A 19,253-nucleotide genomic window follows, 5' to 3' on the forward strand; every position below is an offset into this window, starting at 1 on the left:
CAACTAGTGATATATGGCTTTGTAAACTGTGCTACTTTTAACGGGATATTACAAGACACATGACTGTGGCATAGGTCTGCTGTAAGCTGTGAAGAGTTGGTCCTAAATATGTAAACCTTAGTTGTAGTAGTATGTATGTATTCTTAACCAGGCCGATGGTGGCGTCTAAATGTTACATAATTTATGACATTTAAAATAAGACTGACCTATATTTCGACAGCTGTTTGGGGGCCTCTTCTCTCTCTAAATGAGGTGTATGGTGACAACATCATGCTGACAAAAAGTTGGTCATAGAAAAGCTCTTGAATAACAGGCTGTTTTCGTACAACTATCATTTAGTTTCTTAGCACCATTGTACAAGTGCAAGTGCAATACATTCAAGACAGGGATTACACAAACCGAGGAGTATGGAGCTTGGGACTGTGTTGTCATCATCAGAATATTCAGTTAGTTTAATCTTACAACAATGGAAATTTTACAATGCAAAATTCAGATTTAGCATTGAAACGTATTCTGACACTACAGAAGTCACAAAAACAACTGTATCCATGAAATCTGCCATGTTTTTGGCAGCAGCGCAAAACCCCCATAGAGATTAGCCATTAGCATTAGCCAAAACAATGTAAAAGGTAAGTGAAAGAGCTGTGGAACAACCCAATAAGCTGCTATAATAACTTATCACATCATCAAATCAGCATCTTATTTAGCTAGCATCTTAAAATCTCCATGGATTTAACCTTAGCCTCACTGAAAATTCTGATAATGTAAAACATGTTTCTAAGAAAATACACGGACTGGAGTACTCAGAGTTTCCAAATATTTTAATATCATGAGTGGTCAAAATCACCTTTCAGCTTTTTTTCAACGACATTCTGATGATTTAATATGAACATTGTTGTAACATTAACAGTTGCCATGGTTTCTATCAGCAGTTGCCAAGTAAATAAAAATACAACGCTATTTATCTGGAAGAATTTTGATTTTTTTTATGACTGCTTCATCAACAGTGTTATATTCACTCACATAAAGTAAAACGCTGAAGGAGCACTTTGTAACTTTTCTGGTGGAGGCTCACTCTCACATTATGGATGTATGTTTTTCTTTATTGTGTGAACAAAACCCACATAGTTCAGTAAAAACTTTTGTATTTGTTTATTCTTTGGTTTAAATCTTATGTGGTGGAGCTTTAATAAAAAATGCCTGTCAGGACAAATCCACAGCAGATCCTTTACAACCGTTTAGATTTTAACAGGTTCTGGTTCTTCAGCCAAGGTTGTGGTTCAGTCCAGACTTAACTGTTGTTTTAGTGATTTTCATCATTATTTTGTCATACAAAAACAGTTTTGCATTACATATTGACAAAAAATGAACATGAATACAGTAAATTTCTGGTTCTAACATTTTTAGATTTGTCAAAAGTAAACATTAAGACCGCAGCATTGGCTGTAAGGCTACTCCTTGTGTGTGATCACATGGCTCTGTTTCCCCTCTGTCCAGTGAGTCCTCTGCTGGTTCAGTACATGTAGATTTTACATTGTAAATATCACACTTTTCAGGCAAGAGTCCATGTTTAAACAGGAGAGTAAACAAAAGTGAGGAGATGAGAATGGTCCCTAGGGTGCAGAGCATGGACACTGTCCTCACTGGGGCCTTTTGGACATAGACACCCTCCTCCAAAGTGGCTCCAGGCAGAGGAAGAAGAACTGGAAGACCTACTGTGTTTTCTCCGAGCAAAATCCGAACTGTCAACCCAACAATGTAACCCACAAAGGCACCATAGCCGTTTGTGATTTTGAAGAAGAGGACAGCGACCAGATGGGGGAAGATGAGGGTGTAGGAAACGTCTGCTCCAAGGATCCAAAGAAGCAAAGTGCTGTTGGTGTAGAAGGTTATGGAGGTCCCGACTAGACCAACAATGACCACAGTCACCCGGATCACCCACTTAATCTCACAGTCAGAAGCCTGGATATACAAAGTAGTACAAAATGAAGTTGTTTCGAATCAGATCACGTCTGATATAAATGAAGACAAAGACCAAGTCAGACAGTGTACCAGGTATTTGTTTATTGTTAATTTTTAATCCATGCAATTGTGATATCAATTTAAAAAACTAAATTGAATTTGATTAATACTATAATTCTGGTGGTTTGCCCAGCTGCTTGTCTCCATGGAAATTGTAATGTTCCACAGTATTAACAGCATTAAATCTATCTTTCTACATGAAGAGAGGCAGGTGATGCCATCCGAGTTACAGGTCAGATGGGGAATTCATATACAGTAAAAATGCAGTTTTTGTTTTTTGTTTTTTTGTTTTGTTTTTTTTGCAATACAAACACTGTCAATAACAAATTCAAGTTTAATTCATATTGTGGAACATGTCAGGCAAAGCAAATCACAGCCAGAAAATGTATACAGTGCACCTTTAAGTAAAATGTAGCTTTTAAATATGTTTGCTGTTATATGGCACTTACCCCTCTACGCAGTATGTTTTTGTAGATGTTTGAAGAGAAGACAGAAGTTGCGGACAGGAGCCCAGAGTCTGTAGAGGACATGACGGCTGCGGCCACGGCTCCGATCCCAATGATGGAGATGTAGGGAGGGGTGAGGTGCTGGAGGGTCAGGGGCAAAATCAAACTGTGCTCCCCGCGCATGTATGGAGGGGGCAGACCATACTGCGTCTGGTTCCAATCTACATAGAGACAACAAAAGTAAATTTTATTTTGTTTTAGAAGTACTGTCAGTGTAAAATGAGGATTTATTCATTATTATTTCTTTATTATTGTGCAGCACTTTAACAACTGTTTATGAAATGTGATATACAAATAAATTGGACTGGATTGGAATTTGAGCACAGCAAAAGAAAAGGTTGGTGAACGGTGATGAATCCAAATGGGTCAGTGTGTAGTTTCTGTCCTCATTTAGACCCATGATTGATTTGATTTTGTCTGAGTTTGTCTGGTTTTAATTATGGTTAAGATCTGATTTAACCTTGTTTTAGTTGTGGAATGTTATCTATGCTTTGTCCTGTTAAGAACATTTAATACTATTTTGGTTTCTGTCTACTTGAAATGAATGACATTTGACTGAAAACCTTATGTGTTAACAACCTTTGTACAACCACTGAGTGAGAATACTTATTGATAATGATACAATCTTTATCTTTTTGGAATTAATTCAAAAATATTTTTAATGAAACAAGGTATCAATATATCAGGAAAAAAACGTAAACCTTTCCTATTGGGTGTGCCGACAGGACCATTAAAGGTTGAATAGAGGCCATTAAGACTGAAACTGGAGACAGTAGCTGTTTACAGTTTCAGTGTATGTAGCCTCTCCCTTCAAATGGATATAAGGTTGTGTCCATCACCAATCTGACCAGAACTGAATAAGCGGCTTGGATGGGCAGTGAAACGTCTTCAGTCTTACAACGTTTTGCCCAGTTGACAGATTTAACTTCGGCTTTTACTATGGATCAGACCTAAACAATCTATGGATTACACAGGCTACCCCTAATAAGTAATGCATTTTCTTTATGTTTCCTGTAATTGTAAGACAAATAATGGTTTATATATTTTTAATGGGGCAAGTCTAGGTATGTAATGATGCTAGGTTGTATTGGTAAACCAAAAAAAAAAAAAAAAAAAAATACTTTATAATAATAATTTGAACCTGTAGAAGCAGCAACTGCTCCAACCAAGACTGGAGGGATTCCCAGTATGGCAATGACAATGGCAGCTGCAAAGCACGTTAGCTTGGCTGTTTCAGATGAAGAAGAAGACAGCGTCCTCTGGTGGAAGCTTTGAAAAGAGACACTTCCAAGACCCTGGAGAGAAAGTGTTTTATATAAAATAGTATATTATGTAGTAAAGCAACTAGAACAGCACATTAATATTACTATAACATTAAAATTATAATGAAATCTCACAAAGACCTTTTGGTGAAGACAGGCCGAAGACATAATTTAAGCAAACACATTTACTACTGTTGATAATGTAGAGTTTTTATGCTTCGATTTCAGCATGTATTATGTTAACTCTTACAAACAAATGCAGTGCATGAAACAGACAAGTAAAACACATTTAGTCAATTAATTATTATGTATGTATATTTATAATGGGTCTTATTTACTTATAATTTAGAAAAATATCCTACCAACATTAGAAAGTCATCGATCCATTTCCACAGCGTGGCCGATTCGAGGGTGCCCACCCATGGGCTTTGGTACATGTGGTTAAAGGCGGTTTGAGCGATATCCACAGACTTGGGATTAACCATCAGGAAAGGGACGCACATCCACTGCAAACACAACGACAATGGAATAGTGATAGGAGATAGAAGAATAAATATCTCAAATTATTTGTAACTCTCCCAATAACAATAATAAGATCAGAGTTTTGCAGTCTGTCAAAAATGTGCAAAAATGCCTCTACCCAAAATTGAACACAGCATTTTGTTATTATTCTTATATATCAAATACTTCTATATCTAATTCTGCATATCTTAAATACAATAATAAATACATATTATCTTGTATGTAGACCTACAATAGATTTATTTTTTTATTGCACTGAAAACCCTAGAAAAACATTTGTCTTCTCTCTGAGTGAGATTGCATCTCCACAAACCTGACCTGGAGAAAGGCTTTATCCTGCTTGTTTCCATGGAAATATCGTTCCTATAATCATCCACAGTATGGCACAAACCGTACTCCATGAAGAATGGAGTATGGCTTTAACTTTGTATTTCCATGGAATCATGCAGGTCGATGTGCCACCTGAAGAAAGTTACATACTCTACCTTTAAGTTGGATGTGACTTACCAGGCTGAGAAATACAAGGGAGAGCTGTATGACGTCTGTATAAGCCACTGAATACAAGCCTCCTAATAAAGTGTACACAATGGCCACAGATGAAGAAATCCACACTGAGATGGAATAGGGCAGATCCAGGATGACACTCATAGTTGCTCCTGTAACACACAAATTAAATTTTTTGTGAAGAAATATCCAAAGTTATGATCCAGAAATGCTGAACCTTGTCATTTTTTTAGGGATCTGCTCCACAACCTCATCATATTTATTGAATTTTTATTTATCTTTATTTATACAGGGGAACCCTGAGAGAGCACTTGGGCTCTCTTTTACATGGGCGCCCTTCTTAGAATACAATACAAACAAAAAAAGCAAACAAAAAACAAACAAGTCCATATAGAACATCAAAAACAGATGTAGGTGTGTGCATAAAAGTTTGTTATCAGATTGTTAAATGCGACTGGGTCACATATCCAGTCTCGCTTTTCTTTCCATTTTTGTGAAGCAGAACAGCTAAACACTCTTTCCTATCTCAGTTCTACTGCAGCTAGTCCTTAGACACATACAGTCATGTGATCTGGCATTAAATATTCCAGTATCAATGATGAACAAAAAGGTGAGGTATTCTGCCACTTTTTGAAGTAGTCCCTTATACAAAAATTTCATACAGTGCTGTTCTCTTCTAACAGGCAGTGACGGCCAACCCACTTTTTCATAGAGAAAACAGTGATGAGTTTCAAATCCATCGCCTGTAATAAAACAAAGAGCAGAGTGAAATAGTGGATCCAATGGTTTCAAAGTAGAGGCTGGAGTCTTCATGTACCACATCCACATAATCCAGTATGGAGAGGAAGGTTGCTTGCACTATTTCTTTTCTGTAATTTATTGGGAAACAATATTTGTTTCTGTAATAAAATGATAATTTAGATTTTAAACTGTTACATAATTCTGAGATATGTTTTTTAAAGGATAAGTTTTCATCAAGCCAAAATCCAAGATATTTATAAGTGTTGACTCTTTCAATGGGCCATTTTTAGAGTATAAATATTTGTTGTTATTTAAATGTTTTTTTAAGAAAACAAAACAACAACACCGATGCAACAAAAGATGTCGATGCAACAAAAGACAGCAACTAAATTCTTCCCTGACTGTGGGAAAGGTGGACTGGTGTGTGCAGAGTTGTCTTTTAGTTTTAGTTTTTCCTCGTGTGATGCAGAAAAGAGTCTATATGAATGGTGATGTATGTTACCTTACGGCTCAAAGTCTTTTCAACCGACAACAATCACGTCTTTAGGATTGAACACAGGTGGGGTATGGGAAAAGATCATCAAATAATTTTATCTAAATAAAGGGGCAGACTAATGTAAGATTTTTTTCTTCATATCTGCTCCTTTCTAATCATGGTAATGCCTTCTACTATGAACATTTACGTATTGTATTGTTATTCATTGTTCTACTGTAGATTTTCATGAGAGAAACTAACAAAAACAAAAAAAACAAAGGAAAAAGACTTTGAATGTTGTGTGTTTTTGCAATCTGACAGCTTAACAGCAAATTCTTCCATAAGCTAATTGGTGATTTTTAGATTTTAGAAAATGTCATACTCCCAGATGGGAGGCTAAAGCCAGTTTTCCATATTGATTACGTTGTACTTTCTTGTGAAATAGCCAAAATGTAAATTCACAAATATCAAACCGATCATATTTACTAGTAACTGTACCCTAGAACTTGCTGCAACTAACCGCAAAAATACATTTTAACAATATTTACTTTAGCTTCCCCCATCTGCATTAAATATTATTGGCCTATAGAATGTTGTGTGTCATCTGAAACCGAACAATCCCATTAGTATGTAAGTAATATAAATATGTGTAAGTTTACCTAAGCCAAGCAACGTGCAGGACACCCACAGCACATCGACCAACAAGGCAGGCAGCACCAGGATCCCACTCAGGATTTTGCCGTACTTTTGCTGGAATGGATCCATCATGGTTATGTACATCTTATCCCTCATTGGTTTAGCAAAGAAGACACCACCTCCAAAAGAAGATACAATAATAAATAACTATGCATTAGTGACACATTTCCTGACACAAAACCATACTATTTAAATTCATGTATTCACAAAGTGGCCATACACTAGTTCACATTCAAACAATGTAACTGAGAAAATAAATATGTATTACCCAAAATGAATGATAGGGAATACTGTATAGGCATTAGAGCCCATATTAATCCCATTTTAGGATTGTAGACAGCCTCAGCCACACCCAAAATGAAGCCACCTCCAACCCATGTCGCTAAAAGAAATGGTACAAAAAAGTCATATGAATACATTTAAAGTGCATTTGACAGATTAAACTCATTTCACTAATTTCACTAAAAGATAGTTAACTTCATTATATTTACTAAAAGCATCTTTCAGTTTGGTAAAGTTTATAGTTTGACTTCCTGATTGGAGACAGGCAGCAGATGGTTGGACAGCGGCAGATGTGATAGTAGTTTTTATCTGACTAATAAATATAAATGTCATAATTTTTATTTTCCTAAACCAGTGTTTAACTGGTGTTCTTTGCATGCAAATACTTTTTTTTTGTTAAAAATCCCCTGCATTTTGGATGTAATTTTCTATAGTAAATGAACTCTCTCTGAGGTCTTTAGCAGCTATATGATAAAGCACAAGGAACAAACAAATACTGTGAGCAAATAACCCCCCCCTTCAAATTTGAATGCCAAAATGTTGAAGGCTCAGCAAACAGCACACTGTACATATTATACAACATTTCTTAAACCTTATGCAACAAACTAAGCCAAACTGAAAACATTTAGTTTACTGACAATTGTAGAGTGGATTCATTCAAAATGACTGCACTTGCAAATGTAAGTGTTGTTTGTGTTAAAGGTACACTATGTAACTTTTCAGGGCTCCACCACATGCTGTTGTCCATGGAGATGTCCTTGTTTTGCCCGGAATGTTCCACAATAGGTCTTTTTATAGTAGGCTTGTAGTACGAATTGCTTGGAATCATACCGGTCATGGTGAAGATGCCCACCACCAGGTTGATATTCCTGTCTCCAAGCAGGACCACCTCGGTCTGGTCTCCGCGGCTTTTCCTCATGGCTCTCCGTGACTTTTGGGCCGCCCAGACCCCCGTCCCGAGGATCAGGAGGTAGAAGACCACCACTGCAACCACTCCATAGATGTTCAACGCCATGCTGCTTGGCTACTGTTATCAACAGAGCTACTCAAAGGGGTGCAGAGGCAAACAAATATGGGGCCCAGTTTAGAGAAGGAAGGAACAAAGTCCAGAAAAAAAAAAAGATAGCCACCTGAAAAATTACAAACAAATGGGACTACAGGAAAGCGACAAAGCAAAAAAAAAAACAAAAAAAAAAATGTTAATAGAGGTGTTTTGGTAATGAGTTGCTTAAGAATTACACTGAGAAGCATGGTTTCAAAGTTTAGGAAAAAAGTTTAGTACATAAGATTTAAACATTTTTTGTGTATATTTTATTGTATTGTATTTTGACACAAGAGATTTACATCTTACATATACATTCATATTCAGAGTGTTTCTAATCTAATTTCCATGATTCACAGTTTTCATGAAAAACAAACAAAGTGGAGTGCAAAGGAGGAAACTTTCCATATCTGGTGCAAAATGAACAAAACATGTAGCAAAAAGTGTCTATGCCCCTCCCCATAAGTTTTGAAAAGGGTCATTCACAAAAATCATATAAATTGCAAAAATATTAGCTGCTGTATTACGCAAATTCGTGTAATGACTTGGAACAACTTGAGCCTTCTTGAGAGTTACTAAACTAGGTCCCACCTCTGCAGTCAACAAATGGGATTCCCCCCCCCCAATAAAAATAATCCATTTAGTTTTTTTGTTTGAATATCTGTATTTTGGCCTAGATTCAATTTTCTTCTTGGTGTTGTGTTGTGACATGGGGCATTGACCGATTAAATAAGAGATGGTTTCAGGTCAAACCGGTGACCCAAGAACCAGTGACCTATGATACCCTTGTGAGGATTTGGCACAGCTTTTGCCTCATATGGCTCAATGTGTGAGTTATGTCAGCTTTTTATCTAAGAAGATTTGTGCAACTACACCTCCAGAGAAAATAAGCAGCAAAATGACCACAGTGAGCCCACGGCGTACAATGAGCTGTTTTGTGCACAGCATTTTTCCCTCAGTGGTGTTGGTGAGGTTGGACTGGCCTTGAACTTGGAGGCTGTTGTCTGGATTCTCATAGACCGGCTCAGCAACAGTAGCCTCAGCGCCTTTAGAGTCTGAAAGATAATACACCACCCTCTAGTTACCACAGCAACTCAACTGGCTTTGGTTATTTGCTTAATTTAATTTGGCAATATATTTGGGACCAATAACAAATTAATAATAATTCAATTTTAGTTAGATATTACCAAGCCATAAACAAATATTACAGCAAAAGTTTTGTCCAGTTGACAGATTTTATATTTTTCTTTTGCTATGGATCAGACCTGTACAACTGAGGGATTACACAGACATCTCACAAATATTGTGAAATTGTCATTAATGAGAAGAGGTGATGGATGAAAGTGGGGGTTAAGGTCTGGACTCTGTGGTGGCCAATCCATGTGTGAAAATGATGTCTCATGCTCCTGAACCACTCTTTCATAATTTGAGCCCAATGAATCCTGGCATTGTCATCTTGGAATATGCCCGTGCCATCAGGGAAGAAAAAATCCATTGATGGAATTGGTGGAATCATTCGGTATATTCAGGTGTCAGCTGACCTCATTCTTTGAGCACAGACTGTTGCTAGACTGTTGCTGTCCTAGACCTAGACTGTTTTAGGAAAAATCAGACCAAACCTACACAAAAGTGGCTTTACTTTTTGACTAGCTGGCAGTATAATAACAATGACAATGACATTGCATCCTAAATAAATACTCAGTTCTTTGTCCACACTTTCAGTTTGACGTACCTATTTTGTTCAGCTCTGCTTCATCTTTTATGTGGACACCAGCTCTTATCTGAGCCTAGACAGGAGAACAGTTTGTTGACACACATTATGCTTTATTTGTTGTGCATGCTCTTAAGTAATTTTGCTTTGGCATTTCATGTTTATAAGCTTAAAATAATGCCTATGCTTTGAAAACACACATTATTTTTCATGTAGTTGCCTTCCCTCTACTTAAATTTGGTGTTTTAAACATGCTCTTAAGAACTTTTGCCTTGGTGTTTCATGTTTTAGAACTTAAAATAATGTATATCTTCATTCAATAGTGTTGTGTTCCAATACTGGGAAATGGTTTTTGAACACCATCGACTGGCAGGGAATACTATTCAATAAACAAGCCACAGCTAGGGTTCACAATTTTTTTCTGACACAAATTGGATTTATGGACTTAAAAACAGTATAGGAGACTTCTGGACTTAAACCTGTCACAAAACCGGGAAATTCAAAATAGTGTGTTTTTATGAAGCTCAGAAGTGGACATACTAAACAAGGATACATTAAAAAAAGCCAGGTATTTTTTCAGGAGAACAATGTATATAGCATGGTAAATCTCAAAAAAGTCCACTTTGAATACTATGTGTCCTTTAACACATTGTTTGAAAAAGAAATATAGGTAGGTACTTACTTCTGTAGATGCCTTTTGCCAATCTAGTTTGCACAAGAAGGTAATGAAGATAGTGGCTTGTATAAATGCACTTAAACAAAGGCCAGTCCAAAATCCTATGACAAAAACACATGTAACTTATGCATTATAAAGAGAGATATTCTGATCAAAGATAACGTCTTACCTAGGATGCCCATCTTTGCAGCAAACATCAATGATGCTCCAACAGGGAGACCAATAAAGTAATAACCCAGGAAGTTACACACAGCACCAAATGTCTGTTTTCCTGCTCCTCTGATAACACCTCCGCACATGCCCTGTAAAGAAATACACTCTAGTTATAAACAGGTTCATAGAGAAGCACCCAGTTTTGTAAGAGAAATTAGTTACAATCTTACCGTAGTTCCATCACCTATACTTGCGACAATATAAACAATCATTACCACGGACACTCGGGCTAATACTTCCCTAAAAATAAACACATAATAAACACATGCATAATTAAATGGTTGCTAGTAATAGAAAATGGTCAATAGGTCTCAAGTTAAGTAGCGATTGTCATTAAGACGGAGAAGAGGTAGAATGATTAACTATATTACTGACTCACTTATCTGTAGTGAAGATATATCCAATGTAATGCCTGAGAGCCATCATGACTGCTCCCACAACAGTTATAATTATTACTACCGGTAATCACAAAAATAAGTTAGTTCAAGTTTAAGTCATGCTAAAAGATCACGTATTTCTCTTACATCCACAAACTACAGGAACTTTTGCAGACAGTTTTGCCTGCTCTATTTTTCCTGCACCAAGGGCACTACCGACACGGACACTGGCTGTAGCTCCAATTCCCAATGGAATCTGCAAAACACAATAAGCTATACTGATTTACCAATTAAAGGAAGAAAAAAGACAAAAAAAAAGCTGTCTTGGTTTGTCTGTGATATTTAAAAAAAAATTACCATCAAAACATCAACATCACATCTGTACTGCAATATTAATTAACCATTGGATTTATATCTTTCAAGATACCCAAAGTGCTTTACAGTGCATTATTCAGCAGCATCAATAGCAGTTAACATGCTCAGTGGTGGTAACTGCTGCCCTGGGGCACACTTCTTCAAGACTTTATGAAGATGTGTCTGGTCACCAGTGAATCTCCCCGTCTTCAGATAGACTTGATTGACAGGTGGACTAAATAATCAAGAACACGCACTGAAAAACAACTAATCTGACTGCACTGCACTATCATGCACTATCATGTTCAGTTCTGGCTTGAGACGCAAGGGAGGGCGTGGTGACCAGACTGACCAGACTCTCTGTATAAAAAATATACAGAGATATCAGTCTGGATTTGTCAGGCAAATATCTTTGTATATTACACATTATCAGTAGCTTTTTAAAATTACTACTATTATTCATAGTAGTCATCAATTTGGCGATACATAGAACATTTGAAAACAAGCCGGGCCTCATTCATAAATGTTTTCTTCAAAAAAAGATTTCCAATATTATTTTAATATAAAATAATTTGTAAAAATAAATAACAATCATGTAAGAACTTGTGTGTGTACGAGTGCTCAGGACGTGTAAAAACATTATCTGTAAAGTAAACATTTTGTAAATGTCAAAAATGCTTGTGAGAAGACCTTAAGTACAAACCTGTTTGCAAGAATGTGTCATTCATACCAACTTACTGTTGTAATCTATAACAAAATTGTTCCATATCACATAATTGTCTCTCTTTTTCTAGGATATTTGCACACCTTTCTCGTGTGTTTACCATGTAATTTAAAGTAACCAGCTCGTAGACCGCACTCTGTGCTGCAAGCTCCGACTCACTGATGATACCGGCCAGAAACCCCCCAATTTCATACACCCACCACTCCAGGCACAACATCAGCATACTGGGGATGGCCAACCACATGAAGGGTCCCCACTCCTGCAGACATTCTGCGGACCAGCCTGTGGAAATACCAACATATTCTCTTCATCATTAGATCACTTAAAGTTGTATTTAGCTTTTTAATCTGTGACATCCATGGATCATTATATTATATTTTGGGCATTTTACATTGTAAAATTGATCTAAAACAACTTAATAAAAGAGTCCTGTCTGACAAAATATTTAAAATGTTTGAAAAATTAAACTTTATGACCTAAACAAAGAAGTAACTTTGTGGTTAAAATATAAATACAATCATCAGATTTATAAATTTATCTAACCATCATCCAGATACTGGCTGGAGATTGTTACAACACTTGTAGATGTGTAGTATGAGGGAGTCAGAGACTTGTAGGACCTGTATCACACTGTTTATGATGGTTTGAGAGTGAGGCATATGCTCTAAATATGTGTCAAATATTACACAAGCATGGGGACAAAAAGGCACAATTTTCAGATCTATGTTTTTAGCAGCAGAAAGCCATGAAAAAATGTATTAGAAAATGTTGTGGCAATATTTTTTTAAGGTCTCAAGTTTTATGACTTTTTATAAAAAAAAAAATCCAAAACAAAGTTTTATCTAAGCAAAATTTTTTCATTCAAAACTGAACAATCATATCCCAAAAACAAGTTTTACCATCAAAAAGCTTGCACTGCACGTGTTTTTCTGTGTTCTTTAATTTGACACTGCAGCTCAGAAACCTTAGCCCTGCTCTCAGTGACCACAGAGAATCACTGGTTTAGAGCTGTCTGCAAATGTGGCTCGCACTTTACACAGAGGAATTGGGGTCTGAAAAACCTTTTCTTTTTGTCTAAAACAGTATATTATGTTCTGTATTATGTCAATAAATGTACACATTACTCATTTCAGCATCTGATAAAAAATATATATGGTGAATAAAAGAATAGTAAGTACATCAATACTTTTGTAATTCATGTTTTTTTTTTACATAAAATTAGACAAGACATTTACATTTGACTGGATATATACTGTATGTATATCTCTATATAGGCCTATTTATAGAGTCTGTGCTCTGCCCCTTTCTCCCTGTTGGATTCATGTGTGAAATCCTTTGTTGTTAGATTTTGGGTGCTCACAAATTGCTTTTGCTGTTCTGCTCTGTTCAGATACATGTTTGAATCTAATGATTAAAGTACAACAAGTTTCCAAAAATGTGCTAAAATTATGGAAAAAACTGTAACCAAAGAACCAAAGTTTTTATAAACTTCAGCCTTGTGTCAGCATTGAACCTTGTGAACTTTGGTTATACTTAATAACTACTCTTACCTCAGCTCAAATTGCTTAAATAGTAACTGGGTTGTTATTTTGTCTGTCAGCTATTGCCAACATTATGGTAACTTTTTGTGCAATAAAAAAACATTTAAATATTACTCATTGCGATTAGTACAGTTTTCTTTCAATCGTTTTAGCTCAACTTTTGACACTTGGTTTAGTTTGATCATTAACATGTATCTGAACAGAGGAACATGTCAAATCATCTGGAACCTTTCTCATCAGTTCACACAGTTTTCAGGCTCTTTCTCAGAACACCTGGCTCTCACTCAGAAACACATGTTCAGTGAATCACTTTGACACTAAAGTCTAAATTACAGCACATATTCCAAAATCAGCCACTCTGGGAGTAAACACTCAAAAACTACATTTTCAAGCCTTAATTTTCATTTCAAAACTACAAAACATTTTTTGCAGAACCTAAAGCACCACGATCAGCTATTTAAACATGTGTGGCATTTAAAAATGTGCTATAGTCTGTGTACCTACATACTAAACTCTCTTACCAAAGTCCATAAACCAAAAACACGAAAGAGAAAACAGAACAGACAGGAATCACAATATTAAAACATGTTATAGACAGACACAGATGCACAAGAAACACATGATACACATGTAGAGCATATGTCTCACTCTCAAACCATCATAAACAGTGTGATGGTATTGTTAGTGCCATATGAACTATCTTGCACATTAAGAAAACTTCATGGACATTTTGGACAGCAGACCTGTTACAAGTGGCTGAACGTGCCCAGTTAAGTTTGATTGGTTTTCCCATCGACAAACACAGAGCCAGTGCCGCATGCATATGTCCTACTAGAGCTGCCATGACTGTCCTTGCGGTGAAACACGGCTGTGGTTTTGGGAGCTTGTACACATAAATGCCGACGCGAGCAGTGTGTTTGAAGCCTAAGGCTTCTGAGGTTCACAGTCAAATGAAGGAGTACATAAAAACACATAACCAAAGTCTAAGAGATTTGATGGTAACACTGACTTTTGGAGGATCATTGATCATTTTTGAATGTGCTAATATGAAATTTTGCTTTGGAGAACAAAACTTATATTTAGGATTTTTTTGCAAATGTCAATTTATCAAGATGTTTGACTGTAAACTGTAAATAGAACAAGCACTATTAAATTCTATACCTACCTGACCATGTGCTTTTGTAGATACCTTTTACATAAATGTAAATAAACAAAAAAATTGCCATAAAATATTGACAAATGGCATTGGCAGCTCCGGACCCCCTGCAAGAAAAAGAAGACAGTGAAACCTGAAATCCGGTTAAATCCAACATTGTAGTCACTAGAGCAGATGTTCTGACTGCATGTTTACTAGTCTCTGTATTCTAGTCTATGTATCTATATCTGTTTTATGTCTTTGGTATGTATGTGAATCATTTTGTACAACCTGTTCTTATTATTTCATTTAAACTTAGTACAGCCAAAGATGAAAGTGCTGACTTTTGACACCTTTAAAAGTCAGGTACAGCACCTTCATCTTTGGCTTCTTTGTGGTTGAATGTCATACTTGAAGCAAATATGAAAAAAAATAAATCTTTGTTTGTACTAATAGAAAACTTTTTTTTTTTTTTTTTTTTTTTTTGCCAGTTTTTGTTTCATTTGGAAAGGCCCAGCAATTAGATATATTAACTATAAACCAAATCTGCAAGTTAAACTGCAAATTCCATGACATGAATGCAACGTTTACTGTTTATTCTATTTACTGGTAAGTATGTATTGGCAACATTAACACTCACGCAACGTCCAACTTCAGAGAAAACAGGAAGACATAGTTCATGACAGCATTTACAACGTTGCCAATAACTCCTGTTATAAGTTGAGGCCAAATAATCCCCTGTAATAAACAAGATCACATTTGAAATGAACATCCTTTATCAAAGTGAAATGTTCTATAAACTCTTACCTGGTTTTGTAGATATCTCGATTGAAGTAGATACATAAAAGTAGCCTGTGAATTAATAGCAAAAAAAGAAAAAATATATACAAAATGCAATTAGTAAAAATTTGTCAAGTTAAATTGAGGTGCAACATTACCGGTAAGGATGGCAGGAAGATGTTGACGTAAATTTGGGCAAGCCTGTATTGAATTAAAAAAAGAGTAATTGGTGGATGATGCAACTAATCATTTTTTACCAATATGAAGGTATTTTTGTAGTAAAAATTTCAGACAAAGGTGTCTCAATTTATTTAAAAGAAAGCTATGTATGAAATTCAACAAGTGTATGATTGTAGAAGCTTCAACACGGCAAAAAAACTGAGTTGAAAGTAAAGTTGTCCCTTGCTATATCGCGGTTCACCTTTCGCGGTCTCGCTGTTTCGCAGATTTTTTTTGTGTGCAATTTTACATGCCTTTTTTTTTTTTTTTTTTTTACAGTGTATGAACGTGCGTTGTGTTCTGCGTCCTGATTGGCTAATGGACTGTAGACCATTGTCAATCAGTCTCCTGTACAGTACAGAATGCATTCAGCCAAATTTACATAAATGTTCGTTTGCAGTGTGACTCTGAAGTGCTGTATGTTTGCAAGTTTTCTCCTCGACAAAACCAACAATGTCGATGAAACGTTCTGCACTGACAAATTTCAGAAACGCTTTGGATTTAAAAGTGTTTCTCTGCATGGAGAGGCTGCCTCTGCAGATACCACCGGTGCAGAAGCATACATGAACAACAACTTTAAAGCGATTGAGGGAGATATAATATACAAAGGTTTGAACTTTGAGAGGGTTTAAACAAGAGAGAAATGTGAGAAAATGTTATTACCTGTGTGAGAAAAGTGTATAAAGTGTGTGGTGAGGGGTTTTACAGCCTTAAAACATATATAATAATTGTAAAAAATAAAGCAGACTATGTGGATTTTGCCTATTGCGGGTATTTAAAGAACGTAACCCCCGTGATAAACGAGAGACCATTGTATGACATGTTTGACACTACAACTTTCACTGCACAAGATTCATCAAACAAGTGTGACTTAAACTAAATATAACTTCAGGTGCATTTGTAATGAGGGACAGTGTGGTAATAACATAAATTATATATATATATATATATATATATATATATATATATATATATATATATATATATATATATATATATATATATATATATATATATATATATATATATATATATATATATATATATATATATATATATATATGATTTTTTTTACTTTTTTCAAAACAAACCTGGCCACATTTCGGCTCTGTCTGAATAAGATCAAAATGCCTTCCGTGTTAAGGAGGATGGCTGCACATGGTAAACAGGCCAGTAACAGGATCAGCACCCCCCTCTGTAAAATCACCCCCACCTGCTTCAAGTTACCACTCCCAAAAGTCTACAGGAAACAGGAACACAGATTATGTCACGTAGGTAAACTCTACATTTAAGGCCAAATGTAAGAGACTTTTGTACTACCTTACCTGGGATATAAGAGTGTCACAGGCTAAAGTCAAACCAGCCCCCACTGAAATCCCAGTGACATTGATGACCTGCATAACAAAAACAAAAAAACACATATGACATAACATTGTAGCATCATTTTCTCCACTGATAATTATTCAGTTTTAAATTACCGCAATTGCCAAAGCCACACTTGCAAGTTGAGTTTTCCCAAGGTGACCAGTGAACGCTGTACTAACAAAACCTATCACGAAGGTCGAAGCCTGGGACAAGATCTTAACGGAAAAACAGAAAAAACATGTTTCATTCAGTAAAACACTAAAGCAAAACATTAACACTTAAATATGTACCCTGTAACTTTTTTTGGTACCAGGTATGGCACTTGCCTGTCTTGAGAAGATGTTATTGCTATTCCTGGAATGTTTAACAGTATGGCATTAAGGTTATCTGCATCCATGGGGACAAGCAGGCTACACTACAGATCAGAAGAGGCAAACCTGCTCCCAGTCAGAATACACTTGAAGGTAATTTGTGCAATAAAGAAAGCTGTAATTGAATAAATAAGATAAGTTATTTATATCATGTCAAAATGAAACACACACACAGAAAGCTGAGTGTGTTTAGGATCTGGGAACCAAACCCAAAACTACTTAATGTAAGGTAAGTGCTAACCATTTTGCCACCATGTCCCTGAACAGTCTGAAAAAGTTATAACTTTATTTGACACAATTCTTTTACTATTATTGCTACTTTCGTTATTTCGAAATATAAATAATAACTTGTTGTTGTCATTGTAATGTTTACTTTGTCCATGTAATTTCTCTTATGGCTCAATAAAATGATTTTGTCATGACTGGACCTGTTTGAGCCCAGGTTAAATGAACAACAGAGAGAGGGAGAGAATACAATTTAGAGATTAAAGATTATCAAACTAACTGAAATGTCCTGGCAAAAAACAACAACAAAAAAAAACCCCTAAAAAATCTGCAATCTAGCTGTTCATTAGTCAACAAATACACAAAAGTAAGTAGAATTTAGTCTACAAATTGTTAATTAAATAAATAAACACATAAATAATAAATCCTCTGAGTCTTTAAACCCCGAGTCTTCTTCTCCCTGGCATTCAATACTAGCTAGACAGGATATCTTGGTGGTTTATTGTTTCATTTTTCTCTGACTATGCTCCATATTTTCTGTTTAGTTGACTTTTGTGTGAAGTTTAAACTGTATTTTAAATGTGCTGCATAAATAAATATTAAAAAAAAGACTCCCTTACAATTGGTATTGCCAGTTTGAACATCTCCACGACTTCATCCTTGTACTCGGATGGGATAGGACACTTCACGCGCTTCAGCCTCGACCACCAACCCCTTGGCCAGCAACCCCTCGGCTCTTCGTATGGTGTGTCTTCCATCATGTTACCGACGCTGCTTGTAGCCTAACACATGGCAATTTGAGCAACCAGGAGGTAAGACGCAAAAAAAAGTAAAAAAGACACACTTAAGATGCTGTGCAGCTAACTGGAGGGGAGGTCTTACGCACGTGCCGGTTATCCAATCATGATGTCCTGGTTTATGGGTGTCTCTTCCATGAATCACTCTGCAAATAGCACATAAGTCATAGCTCTCCAGAAAAAGCCAGTATTCTGTAAATACTACTGGCACTGTATTATTTATATACATCATAATTTGTAAAAAAAATAATAATAATTATAGCTCAGAAAAATACTCTCAAAACTTCAGTGTGTTGTTTTAATGTATTTATGTTGGGTAAAAACAACCCACAAAGTCAAATTTAAGAAAGGTAAATCCCTATTCAATCTTGAATTGAAAAGAAAAAATAATCAAAACCAAAATGTCAAAATAGAGCAAATAAAATGATTCAAATCATTCAGGTATTTTGGTTTAAATACATTTCCTGTTCCATGTATGTTGTTTTTGTTTGTTTTTAGATTGTGATTTGAACCAATGTAGGCCTATAGTTCATCACCTTTTTGAGTTACATAATAATAATGGCTTACACTTGTAATGCGCTTTTTCAAAGCCTCTCAAAGCCCTACACTATAGTCATTATTCATTCATTTCCACACTTGGTGATGGTAAGCTACTACTGTAGCTGATTGAAGCGAGGCTGCCAATCTGCGCCATCGGCCCCTCCGACCACCAC

General features: G+C 35.9%; 2 protein-coding genes across 2 annotated transcripts; both read right to left on the reverse strand.

Moving 5' to 3' along the window:
• Positions 1 to 804: 804 nt before the first annotated feature.
• Positions 805 to 8,051, reverse strand: LOC117378417 (high affinity choline transporter 1-like). Its single transcript, XM_033975017.2, has 8 exons — positions 7,842 to 8,051; positions 6,997 to 7,110; positions 6,692 to 6,847; positions 4,820 to 4,968; positions 4,153 to 4,296; positions 3,670 to 3,823; positions 2,472 to 2,689; positions 805 to 1,962 (listed from the first exon to the last, which is right to left on the reverse strand). The coding sequence occupies exons 1-8, from the start codon at positions 8,023 to 8,025 to the stop codon at positions 1,426 to 1,428; spliced, it is 1,656 nt and encodes a 551-aa protein (XP_033830908.1). The 5' UTR covers positions 8,026 to 8,051; the 3' UTR covers positions 805 to 1,425.
• An 835-nt stretch (positions 8,052 to 8,886) lies between these two features.
• On the reverse strand, positions 8,887 to 18,504 carry LOC117394035 (multidrug and toxin extrusion protein 1-like). Its single transcript, XM_033992055.1, has 16 exons — positions 18,364 to 18,504; positions 17,261 to 17,362; positions 17,108 to 17,176; positions 16,874 to 17,022; positions 15,722 to 15,764; positions 15,591 to 15,635; positions 15,424 to 15,521; positions 14,814 to 14,911; positions 12,208 to 12,389; positions 11,177 to 11,285; positions 11,032 to 11,107; positions 10,823 to 10,892; positions 10,609 to 10,741; positions 10,446 to 10,540; positions 9,785 to 9,839; positions 8,887 to 9,107 (listed from the first exon to the last, which is right to left on the reverse strand). Exons 1-16 carry the CDS (start codon positions 18,502 to 18,504, stop codon positions 8,887 to 8,889), a joined length of 1,686 nt encoding a protein of 561 aa, XP_033847946.1.
• Positions 18,505 to 19,253: the final 749 nt, after the last annotated feature.

Source organism: Periophthalmus magnuspinnatus, chromosome 1, assembly GCF_009829125.3.
Source record: "Periophthalmus magnuspinnatus isolate fPerMag1 chromosome 1, fPerMag1.2.pri, whole genome shotgun sequence".
NCBI lineage: Eukaryota > Metazoa > Chordata > Actinopteri > Gobiiformes > Gobiidae > Periophthalmus > Periophthalmus magnuspinnatus.